Source organism: Arctopsyche grandis, chromosome 12 (genome assembly GCF_051622035.1).
Source record: "Arctopsyche grandis isolate Sample6627 chromosome 12, ASM5162203v2, whole genome shotgun sequence".
In the NCBI taxonomy this organism is placed as follows: Eukaryota; Metazoa; Arthropoda; class Insecta; order Trichoptera; family Hydropsychidae; genus Arctopsyche; species Arctopsyche grandis.
The window spans coordinates 12,732,523-12,745,725 of NC_135366.1; the positions used below are offsets into that span (position 1 = coordinate 12,732,523).

General features: G+C 34.4%; 2 protein-coding genes across 5 annotated transcripts in view; both read left to right on the top strand.

Moving 5' to 3' along the window:
- The window catches only part of LOC143920309 (myogenesis-regulating glycosidase-like), a 950,780-nt gene that overhangs the window by 308,307 nt on the left and 629,270 nt on the right, over window positions 1-13,203 (top strand). The gene's annotated exons all lie outside the window — the stretch shown is intronic.
- Window positions 1-13,203, top strand: part of LOC143919883 (uncharacterized) — a 62,313-nt gene that overhangs the window by 47,209 nt on the left and 1,901 nt on the right. For all 4 annotated transcript variants that reach the window (XM_077442443.1, XM_077442448.1, XM_077442445.1 and 1 more), the window contains one exon: window positions 12,890-13,056. In XM_077442443.1, coding sequence (XP_077298569.1) covers window positions 12,903-13,056 — 154 coding nt within the window. In that variant the 5' untranslated portion in view covers window positions 12,890-12,902. The remainder of the gene's footprint in view (window positions 1-12,889; window positions 13,057-13,203) is intronic.

The window sequence follows — 13,203 nt, forward strand, 5'->3', positions numbered from 1 at the left end:
GCACATTTTCCCACTTAATACTTTCAATAAGGGGTGGGATTTGTGTGTGTGTGTGTTCAGTGTGAGCCAGGTTTTATTGTAACCTTTACGACGGTTCACGAAATGGCGATACTGATCTAGACGAAGGTGCGTTCGGCGAAGAGACTGCCTTGTACTTTTTTGTTGGTGATTAATGGACGTTGGAAATTTCGGTAATAATGAAACTGAAACCTTTGTAATGGTATACACTTAAGAATGGTACGTCGGTTAATGCGTGTTTGATGTATGTGTGTGGATTGATTGGAACTGATGGTACCGGATTTTCGGCACGGGCCCGCTTTTCCTCCGTACAATGGAGGACCGGGCCTGGGATTCAATTCAACGGTACCAAGCACCGTTTTACTAAAACCTTTTATGGCGATTCATGTAAAATATACTTATTTTGCCTACACGACGGCTTTGGGGTAGCTAGAAGGGGGGGGGGGGGTCGTATTTTCGGCCTATCAATTTTTCACATACGGTTGCATACTGCCTCCTTGTGAAATTCAAATGTGTTTTTATTGCATGCTATAATTTTTATGGCTATTTTACGAGCGGCGATAAAAACTTTGGTGACTGATCTGATACTTTTTTCGGAAAATTGTGTTTTTTGTTTTAATAACTGTAGTATCAATGCTCATATGTACATATTGTATAGAGGAAATATAAACATGTCGAGTGTTTCCGTTAGAAAGTGGGAAGTTAGTTTAGGAATAGTGTGAAAAAAATTCAACTGCATTTTTGAGACCTGTGTATTTTAATTTTAACGCTATTGGATAGGTAAATCAATATAATATTATATACATAAATACATTTTTGCAATGATATAATTATATTTTTCCTTTTTTATGTGCATACATACACATATGATTGCAATTGATCAAAATATTTTGCAAGAAAATTGATTTGATTTTTTTTACAAACTTAATATAAGCGAATTGAATATAAAATTGATATAAATTAAATTAATATTGTAACGTAGTGGTTAGGTGATTAGTGCTCGTCGACCACCGGTTTACCTAAAAAGGCCTCGGCGAATAAACGAGCCGTATTCAATAACCAATAAGGTCTCGCGACCCATCAACCAATGATGTCTCTTTGCGGAGAGTACCCGTTGGGTATAAATGCTCGGCGGTTTTGGCCTGTGTTTCATTCGAAGCTGGTAGGCCGACGCATCAAGAACAATAAGCTACCTCTGCCGCTATTAGCTATGTAAATTAACTCCGATCTCGGAAACGCCTCTACACGTCCACGCTACAATATTATTATTATTTTTTCGTTAAAAATAATAATTTTAAATTAGTGCTCTTTAAATCAATCACATCGACCCAGCACTATTAAAGGTTTGTTTGTACTAGTACAGGTCAAGCTGCATGTAAACACCAATTCGAAAAATATTTTTTAGTATATTCTATATGGAAACATTCATTCATGTTCCGTAATGTGTACGTGGCGTAACCGAAACAGCAAAAACCGACACGATCTATTCATATTATATAGTAGTACATTTTTTTTCTTCATAGTGGTGCTCTTATTTCGGGAGGTGTTTACTATGAATTTCATAAAAGAGGTACCGTTTTTTGCTCACTGTGTGTATACATATGTACATAATAGAGAGTGCATAAATTGATATTTTATTGATTTTTTTCCACCGTTCTGTGCAGACGCGCTCTCAAAAAACGGTTAATAGATTTCGCGATTGTTGTGCGGCATTACGCTTGAAGCAATGAACGTATAAATTCGTTCGATATTAAATTTAATCGCATTTTTGACATTTATAGCGAGACTCTCGTCGATCGCAGATACGCGGACGATGGGTCAGTGTTTTCATGCGGGGTTTATATGAATCGTGTGTCGCTGTGAGATAATTGTCAGCGTTGAGAGATATATTTTTATTTGGCTTGCGAGGAGTGATTTGTGAAAATGGACTAACGGTTTTTCATCAGCCATTGTGTGCGGGCACGCGGACGCGCTGACGTGAACACATTAATTTTTCTACTGTTTACTATACGTATGTATGTATGTATAATATAAACAGACATTTTCAATGTTGAGCAAAAAATGATCGGTCTTAAAACATTTACAGACATGCTCATGAAAGTAGATATGTACATATTTGGAAATCTATTATTCGTACGTATGGGTATTACATATATTTATATGTATGTATGTATAATATGTACATATGTATCTACATATCGATTCGTTAGAAATGGCAATTGGTAATCTTCGCTCGTCTCTTTAACAGTCTACTAGGAATACGAAACTTGGTATGAAGTATGTAGTTAATGAAACGCTTCTATGTAGTATGTATATACCACTGATCGAATCGCACGCGCGTGAGTTAAACTGTTTTATTTTTTGGTTTTGTGATATAGAAAGCTAGTGATATAGACAAAAGTTCGTTATTCTGACGGCTTGTTTGGACGGGTCGATTATTGTATTCGTAGAACGTGACGGGTGTGTTGAACTTGTACGAAAGATGTGTGTAATTATATATTTTATTTTCGGTACTGAATCGTTCGTTGTGTGTGTTTTAAAATCGCTTAAAAGTCAAAATAAATTAAAACGGTGTATTTTTTAACAAAACTGATACGTAATCATACCTGCTACATTCGTATATACATAAAATATATTATATTTAAGATTAAATTGAAAAAAACTTTTAGAAATATTAAAATACAACATTTTTAGATATATCATAGATTGCAATGTGCATACATATTAATTATATTTTTTAAATTAAAAATATTTACTGACTGTAATATAATATAACTATGTATAATTAAGATAAGGATTGAAAATTTCGCCAGACTGGTTACTCAAACTAGAATGTTTATGGGTCATAGATTTGAAAGAAAAAATCTATTATACAATATGGTTGTTTTATTTGTATACGTATTTCGGTAGTTAGAGTTTCATAGATACATATATAGCTATAGCTACATAGGCAGACAATATTTTTGTTATAAACCTATTATGTACAGCTAGCTAGTGGTTATTTTGCAATATTCGTTGTAAATTTGTGGGTTTCGGTTAACCGAAATTTAAACTTTGCCATTCTTCGTACACCTGTTTAGATCCGTAAATCGTGACTGATTTTTTTTTTCGACGCACAAAATATTTTATCCGTTGCATCGGTCGGTTAATAAGGAGTATCAAAAAGTATACGTATACCTATAGGCATGTCAGGTATTTCCAAATAGCGAAGTTCACGTTGATAAATCGGCGTAAAGATGTGTTTGATACGTTGAGCTGGGTTATTCCCATAATTAATTGTTTTCGTATTTTTACTTTCATTCGCATCATCTATGCTCACATGCAATGGTAATTGTTATTTGCCAACTTTCACTAATCGCAATTTACATTCATTTGTAAGGTTAAGTTTTTCAGTTCATTCATAAGAAATTCGAATCATTGTTCTGTGTCGTATCTGGGAAAATCAGTTCGTGCAGGCGTGGTCGAAATTATAATTTTATATTATGTATGTATATCCCACTCAAAAAGTATCGTAGGAAAAAAATGGTTGATTTTTCGTGACACGATAGAAAAAATCACCACTTTAACGTGTCGCTCAAATTTGTTTGTTTTATGTTTCGAATATAAACAAGACACAGTGACAGGTCATAGTAGCATTTCGAATTAACCACCGATACAGTCTGGCTCAATTACATAAATTGTATCCAAACATGGTGGGCTCTTGTCAAACATCGTATTATCCGTATTAAATTTGAATTTACATACTCGCATAGAAGAACATTTTGGACTGAAGAGGACGTCAACTGGATCGGCAGTCGTGAACCTTGGCACTGGGAGAATTCACAGGAGTTATTTAAGTACCCGTGAATTTCCTGATGCCTTAGTTTAAGGCTGGAGACTTCTTCAACATCAGCGTCGTCGCCAGCATCATCGCAATCGTCGACCAAATTTAAACACAAATTTTATTATAATGTTGATAATATTTAAAACAGTCGCGTGACATCATGATCAACAACACCTGTTGCAGTTAAACACATTTATAAATATGATTTGAAGATTATTATTATTTATAATAGTAATATCGACGGTCATTATCCACATGCCAAATGCACACACTCGAATAAATTTAATATTCACGCCGTAAATATTTCTCGAGAAGAGAGCATATGTTCGCCGTGCAGTTTAGTTAATATTCGTGCTCGTGTACCACACCCGATGTTGTTTCTGAGGAACGCGCCGGAACACATCGCGATGACTACAAAGTATCCATAAACGTTGTATGTCTGTCTTAAGTGCATGTCATCTTTGGAACGAGCTCATATGGTCGACAAGAGTGTGGAAAATCGATTGAACTGGTGGAAAATGGCGATTTGAGCCGATTTTCAGCTGACTCGATGAAATAGAGAGCGAGTGTTGGTACGTCATTTTGTGAATATGTTCATGGGCAGATTACATCTGTTGTTGCGTTTCGGTCGCTAGGTTACCCTTTTTATCTGATCCGGTCGCCCGCTAGTTCGTAATTGCCTCGCAACACTACTTGTGATGTAGACGTTCGTTTTTAGTACGGACATGACGGTAAATATTTGAACTTATGTATGCGTATATGCCGGGGAAAACTTTCTGAAATGTCCACTCGATGAAGTTATTTTTTACGTTTTTCCTTTTCCTTTTTTTCCCACACGGTAAACATTGATTTAAAATGCTCGATTTTAGATTTTATCAAAGGCGTAATCGTCGATGTGTAAACGTTGGCCGGTGAAAAATTCCTCCCCTATACAGGTGTGCGTCATTACTGCATGTATAATATGTATTTCGAGTGATGTATCCTAATGTATGTAATTGTACTGTATGAGTGCCTTATCTGTAAATATCTGAAACAGTTCAGTTCGAAAGTGTGTTCATAAATTTCGTGCTAGCTATCTTTCTTTGATCCAATGTGCTAAATAAATGAGTCTTTAAAGACTTGAAGTTGGAAGGCTATTGCTTCACTTGAATGGTTGGCTATTTTTACTAGACTTACATAGATACTGTTTCGTTTAATAGATATTAGATTGTTTCCTACAAAGTTTAGTTTTTTGGTGAACTGATATTTTGTAGTATAAATTTTAAGTAGCATTTGAATTTAAAACGTACATATGAAAATATAAACAAAAAATTTCATTCGCTTTCGTGTAATACGACTTTTTTGTACGATCGAGGTCGGTTACGACGTGCCCTTAATTTGGGCCCTGCAAATACGCATTTATCACTGTAATAATGAACCATTAGCTTAGTCGGCAGTACTTAGAGGGTGGTTGAATTTATTTCAGTATAAAATAACGCTTGGGTATGTTTGCGTGCGTATGTCGAAGAACTTATTGTAATTTTAACGGGATTTCATCGCAAGTCGTATTATTTATAATTTGAAAGGTGCTGTAGATGTTAGGTGTGTGTGTGCGCCGAAAATGCAAGTGGTTTTAATAGTCGGTTATGGCGGGGTGTGTGCCGTGTGGTCAACAGAAGGAACAACCCCTACGTGGAGGGTGAGATTGTGCTGTGGCGTGACTGGCTGCCATTAGCCACTTCCGCCGATACAGAGAACCGATAACGTAGGGGTGGATGAAGGGTGAAGGGTGGTTGGGCGGTCGAGAGAAAAGGGAGAGAGGGTGGGTTTACACGTGTGAATATATTTTTTTTCGTATTAATTTATAGTAGAAAATAATCTGGCGTGATAAGCTTTTATTCGCTCGTTTGTATTGTGCGGGTGGGTAATCTTTCGTGTGTGAATGGCGAAGTGTACATACATATGTATATTTGGGTAATTTTATTTCAATGGATTGATTTATTTGATTTAATAGTATGAAGTATGTATATGATTTATTGAATAGTTGTTATGCCAGTTCAAGTAGCTTAGTCTTATGTCTTAAGAACAGAATTATTTTAACTTTTCAATATGTAATTATAAAATATCTAATAAAGGTCACGTTTCTTAAATAACTATGCACATTTTATCGATTGTTTACTTAATATAAAATATTTGGATCTGGTTGAAGTATTTTTTATTAAATATACGAAGGCAGTGCTAAAAATAATTTGTGTTAAAGATTGTAACATTATTTTATTTAAAAAAAAGCTCTTAACAAAAACAACTAGCATTAAATCGTTTATAAAATATAAAAAAAAGTTTCTAAAAATAAAGTATGCATTTTCTTTCTGCACGTACATACCTTCTTTCTATTTTCATATGTATTTTCTTTTTTTTTATATCCGCATTATGTAAATACACAGTTAAATTAAAACTTTAATATCAAGTAATTTTATTTGTAAATAAATAAATAGACTGTTATAGGAAGATTGGATGAATTCACGTATTCGAAAACTATTCATGGAAGTGAAGTTTTGTAGCTGTTCTTGGAAATGAAACTTTTGTGTTTCGGTTTTGAATGGCTTATCACCAGAACATGCGTCGACTATTAATGGTTATTTATTTATTAAAAATAATATATATTTTTACCATGGTGCTACTACATGTTGCTCTAAAGCGATACCTATGGTTTTAAACTTGAACAAATATAAATTTATAGATTATAAATTTGAAATTATATTCAAATAGAAGTGACAAATAATTGATAAGTTAGTTGTCAATTCGGTAAGGAACCGTTTCAAAAATAAAATCAGATGAATTGACAAACTCTGAAAGGAAACGATCTACTTGAAGTCACAAAGGCATAAATATCTAAATCTGACTAGCAGCACTGCAGAAATACTCCGAATATATTCTCTTCAATCGAAGTCATACCAGGGCATGAATCCGGGACCTCTCGGCAGCTAAATTTATTATTACAATCACAATTGTATAATATTGTCGTATTACGACTATATTTATTTATTTTATACAATCAATCATGCATAATCATCTAACAGATTGCTCCTACACAACGAGTGTGCTATACAGAGAATTATTTATTATATATACAGGTAATACTCCCATTTATTTAAATTACACATGACATCTATGGTCAAACATTGTAGATAAGTATTACAAGGCAAATAAAAACATTCATAGAGACATATGTAGACAAATTTGCAGCATTTCTACAAATCAGCGAAAATCGAGATGCTGAATAACTCTGAAATAACTGAAAATATTTAAGGTCTGGCCAGCAGCACACACCAGGGATAGAACCCGTGACCGCACAATTGAAAGTATTACATGCTAATCATTGATCGATGTTGCTGGTTTGTTTTATGTTCTATTTTTTTAATTGCTTCAATGCCCTTCGCTCTCTTGCACATTATAAAATGTCACATGTTGATTGTTATAGTGTACCACAGTGAATAAAATGAATACAACATTGTATGTGTACGAAATTAGGAAAATGTTGTATGTATATTATTTCAAAAACTGTGTAAAATATAGGGAACGATTTAAATATTGAACGTGTGGAAATTTCCGACGAAGGCGCATACATATACATGTATACATATGTACATACTATGTATATCCTTCAAAGGAAAAAAGTTTCCGGCGCAAAAAGAGGTGAAGCGGGTTAATGATCGGTTATGAACGATGGCCGCCAGGTAAGGGCCCCCCATACACATACACACACACACACATATATATGTATAATATGTAATACACACGTAGGAACAAGAGAGAGATGCATCGTCTAATTGGTCAGCGACCCATTTCGCAGTGGGCCACCATTCGAGACCATTTCCGTCTAGTGCACCCAATTTTTCATAGCTCGTCTCAAAATTGGACGGCCGCAAACAAACCTGACCTATTCGTTTTTAGAAATCATCGTGCATATATGTACATATGTGTGTGTGTATTTATGTTCGGCTATGCGAAAAACCTGATCGCGTGCCACACACCGGTGATTTATCGACCGGTCGATACGTATCGAGTACCGCTTGATGTATTGGGTGGTTCCAGGTGTCGGCCGCGATCATCCTCCAATAATAATTAATCAAAATGTCGATTTAACTGTCGCGCATTAACGGTAATCGGCCACGGGCACGAGCCACACATGTATGCTAGATCCGATTTTGCGACCCATTTTTATTCAAAACGCCTTTCGACAAATGAGTAGCGAAAAACTCGACGTGTCTACCGGCTCGTGTTCGGAAACGAACTCGTTCGATCTGTGAATGTATTTTTTTTATGTTTTTAATATATTATATGTATATTTTCATGGGAAGTTAGAGTGGTCCTCACTTTGAGGTGTAATTTATTTTTATTTATTTTTTAATGCTTATTCTACATTCTCCTTATTCGTCTTCTAATGCCTTGTCCGCATCCGGACGTTGGCGACCACCTCGCCGATTATTTGCATCGGTCTTTAACGGCTCGGAACACATCTTCGGCGCTCATATCGGTTCACGTAAGCCAAGACAACTTCTTCCTGCCAATACATTTCCTACCTTCTGTTTTTCCCGTGTTTATCAAACGGAGAAATTCGTATTTTGGACCCCGTATCGTGTATCCGATGCAGTGGCATATCTAGGAAAATTGGGCCTGCTGCAAATGTTAGAAAGACGTCAAGATGGTTAAAATTGTAGCATTTTTTACACGTGTCTATTACGACTATTTTTCGCCATCGTACCGGCGGAATTGATTTGAATATCTATAGTTGACCAAATGGCAAAGTTTCAAAACGATCGGAAGAACGTAGGATATAATATAAATATGTTGTTAGACCAATGAGCGAAGCGAAGCATAGAAGAGCCTTGTAAAAAGGCCCCTTGTATCAGTTTTTATGTTGTTAAAATTAAAATGGTAATTAACTCATATAATTTAAATGTTCTTTTTCCTCGCCATCAAAGTCGCAAATTATGGAATTACATATTGCAAAAACATTTTATTTTAACATCGTTTTTATAGATAATTGCAGACAAATATTATGACTGTACCATAACGGAAAACTATTGAATGTCGTAAGAAGGAGTAAAGATGGGTGAAAATTCGACACGCAATGTGTTGCGTATCAAACTTGGACCATAAAACTTTAAATAGTGTTTCCTATTAGTCATATGAATAATTTTAAGAAGACTTTCAAAACTTTATTAGAAAAATGTCTAGTATTTTTATTTTAAAACCTTTTGGGCCCTTAAATCTAAAAGGCCCGCATGCACCGCATGCCCGTGCGGCATAGTACATATGTATTATAGTTACGCGACTGGTCGGAGATACTCTATTTTTCTCCGCTTGATGACAGAAACTTCATTTGATACTTTTTTGGTCCATGGGATCTTCAACATACGCCTGTAGATCCACATCTCAAAAGCTTTGATGCGGCTGTACATCTTGGTATCCAGAGTCCACGTTTCGCATCCATATAGAAACACCGACCAGACGTACATAATTCTTCGCAAATCTCAAACGCGTACGAAGATTGAAAATTGAGTTTCTTGTTTGTAAGCGCCACCTTAATCTTGATAAACACTGTTCTAGCCATCTCTATACGAATTCTTAAATATTCTACATACATTCTTTATAGAATAAAATAAGACTCATCAAGAGATATGTACTCAATGAAAATTGAAAATAGTATTTATTTAGAATAAAGTGGTCAAGAGTTGAAGTTTTACTGGTTGCTGCTGGCTAGATATTGGTTTGTGACTCCAGGCCGATCGTTTCCTGTTAGAGTTTTCCAATTTATCAGATTTTCATTGAAACGGCTTCCTGCAAAACTGGCATCCCTGTCCATCTCTCTCGCAAAATTTCGAGTTATTCAGCATCTTGATTTTTCGCTAGTTTGTATTAATGCTGCAAATTTCTCCATAGATGTTTCTATGAATGTTGATCGTATTTACTTTGCTTAATGCTTACAATGGTTCTGTACAATTTTTGACCTTAGATTTCGGGTTTAATGTAAAAAAAAAATAATTATGTATTTATAATTGATATTTTTTGATCTGTACAGTACACTCGTCATTAGAGCGATTTCTAAGTCCAGTGTGCATGATTGATTGAATAAAAAATAAAATGTTTTTGTGATATTTACAATGATCTAATATTTTATTTTAATTCAGATCGAATCAATTGTCTTGATTATATGCATACACATATCCAGCAGTATAGTTTGGTGGTTGCGTTAATGTTAACCACTGATAAATTTCCTAGTTCGAGCCCTGGGTTGACCTCAATTGATAATAATTTATTTCGAGTATTTATGTAGTACTGATCAGACTTGGATATTTGTGATTTCAAGTCAATCTTTTCTTATAAAAATTTTTCAATTTATCTGATATCCTCGTTCCTCATCATTATTTGAATATAATTTCAAATTTATAAAAACAATATTATAAATTGATATAAATTACATACGTACAAAATTCACCTTGCGATAAAACCCGTCACCATGGTAAATATAAATTTTCAATAAAAAAATAATAAATAAATAAAAAAGTGTAATAGTTTTATACAAAGTGGTTTCAGTAAGGAAAACAGAAGCTCTTTTAACAAAAAAAAAAACTATTGACCGAACTGTGTCCGATTTATTTTTTGTGTAGAAGAGAGAAATTTACACATGTCAACGAATCTATGAAATTTATTAGTTAAAATCATATTAATTACATATGTTTGTTGTTATGTCAGTTTCTACATTGAATTGCAATTCGTTATTTTGGGATTGAATTTGAGAAAAAGCTTAGGGTACTATGTCTATGAATACAATTGAAATTCAAGGGATTCATGTTTTGTTACTTTAATGCGAAAAGCGCAAAATGTATGTACTATGTATTGCGCTTTTATGAAATTTTACCCTATTTGTTTTTATAAAAACAAAATTATTTTGTTTTAAACTAAAATTCAATGCTTTACAACAAAATTTTGTGCTTTTTTATGAGTATTACTGAAAATGGATATCCGTGAAAGCTCACTTATATTACATACGTACACTTTCTCATACATGGTATGTATTATTGATAATATTTCCAAGAATTCAAGTTTCGGCTTTACATATTAAATTTCTCACTTCGTATGTACATACATACATATGTATGTATGCATGTACTTGTTCGAATCGGCTACTCACGAATCGTGCATTGAAGAGAGTATAATGGGCGTTCGTGAAACGACCACTTCCGGTTATGCAATTTCCTTCGAAATCGGCCACTTATCGATAAAATATAAAGGAAATATGCAAATTTTCGTAATGTGCCGTTGAAAAAGTGTACCCAATAATGATTCTTTGAATTTGACACGCGGTGAATGTTACCCCATGATAACCTTTTCCTCGATCCACTTGCTTGCTGAACCGTACCGTACGACGAATTGACCTTTACATCAAATGTATACAAAAGGGTACAAAATAATACATTAAAGTTTTTTTTTACAATGTAAAATTAATCTATTGTCTACGTGGTGCGATAATGTGATTTGTAAACTATAGTCGATCGTATCTTATCCCGTTTCGTGAGCGGGTTTTGGCGCAGAACAGGAAGCTGTGCGACGTCTATGTTGAATACCAAAAGGTGTCTGGCGCTGTTGTTGGCCCATTGTTACAGAACTGGTTGGATATTTAGATAACAACACGATGCTTACCGAAAAAAATGCGGTGTTGATCGCATGAGTTTTGATTATCATTATTTTTTTATTTTGTTTAGTGTATTTCGATTCCATGGCACGTGGGTGGTGATTCATGGGCTCATATCTCCGTTTATCGGCGAAACACATTTTGAGAAGTTATCTATTATATGGATGGACGGGCAAATTTCAACACTCGTATATATTCTTCAAAATGAATCATGTACTGAATTTCAGTTTTCTTTTAGTGTATTGTTTATTTGAGTCCCATTGTAGAGTAATTCACGGTTCACGCATTATTGCTAGGTTCCAGTTGTATTCTGGTAACATCCATTTCACAGAGCTTTGACCTCTGTCTTTGTTCCGTTTTGTAGTAACATTAAAAAAGCAACGTTGCATTTTTTTTTCATCGTACGTAATTGTATAAAATTTGCTTTTATTATTTTGTAACATTTTGTATTAATTATCAAGTGTAAATTGGTAGTCTTTTTGTTGTACAAAATAATTTACTGTTATTTTAAAAACAAAGCACCCGACTACATATTATAATAAACATTAGTTCCAACAATTGATAGTATATATAATATAATACAACGATACAATTAGAAATTTCAATTTTGCATATTAAGAATATAAGAACTCATTTGATTCATTTTAAATGTATTATATCGTTGATTTTCTGATAATACAAATATTCCAAATTTGATGTCCGATTAATCGCAGCTTTCGATATTATAATAAGGGTTCGAATTAGATGTCTTATATTAAATGCATGCTTATGTGTAAGGTGAGAGCTTGGACAATGGTATTTGAGAAGTAGACAGCTCACGACGTCTGATGAGTCACCGCATACTCATCACAGCTACCGTGTAGAACGCCAACACGTTAACACGTAGTTTTGAGGTTTCGTTGTTGACAATCACATCATCAATTAAAATATTTAAAACAGTTTCCATTATAAATAAATACAAAAAATAAACAAATGACAATAAAATGATAAATGGTTGGGTTTTTGTCTTGATCGTTCGTTGATGTCTATTTGATACGTACGCATGTTCCCTTGGGAAAATTTGACGATTTTTCATTGTTTTAACTTTATAAAAAGGTTCATAATTTTTAAAAGCATATACATATGTATGTAGTATATATAAATTTGACAGGCAGTTGATTGTGGTAAGTTTAGGGGGCCGCCATTCGTTTGAGTCTGTGGATCGATAAATGTACCGCAATGCCGACAAGCTGGTCACGCAATCAGTTCTCTATAATATACCCGGCTACTGTACGTAACAACCTTCAAATTATACGTCAGGCGTGCTCAACAATTCGTGGTGATTCTTTAAATTAGATTTTTTTATTAATTTTATTTTGCATTTTTTACAGGTGGCGAACAAGAATGGACGGTGAGGAGGAGGCCTGGAGCGATGCTGAGGTCTGTGTGTGGGTTGGAGGACGCAGGAGGTGGGTCAGTGGTGTCCGTAACGATACTACCTGCGCTGATCTCGTGAGGGCTCTTCTGCTCCACACTCCGCCTAGTCAACAACGGCAAGGTAAGCGATTGTTAATTTAGTCATAGTTCGTATTACAATTATTTCCTTTAGTCCATTACCAAGAAGTTTACTCGACTCATATGTATATGTACGTAAATACAAAAATTTAGTAAAGGATTAAATTAAATGCACACTGTATCGGATCTA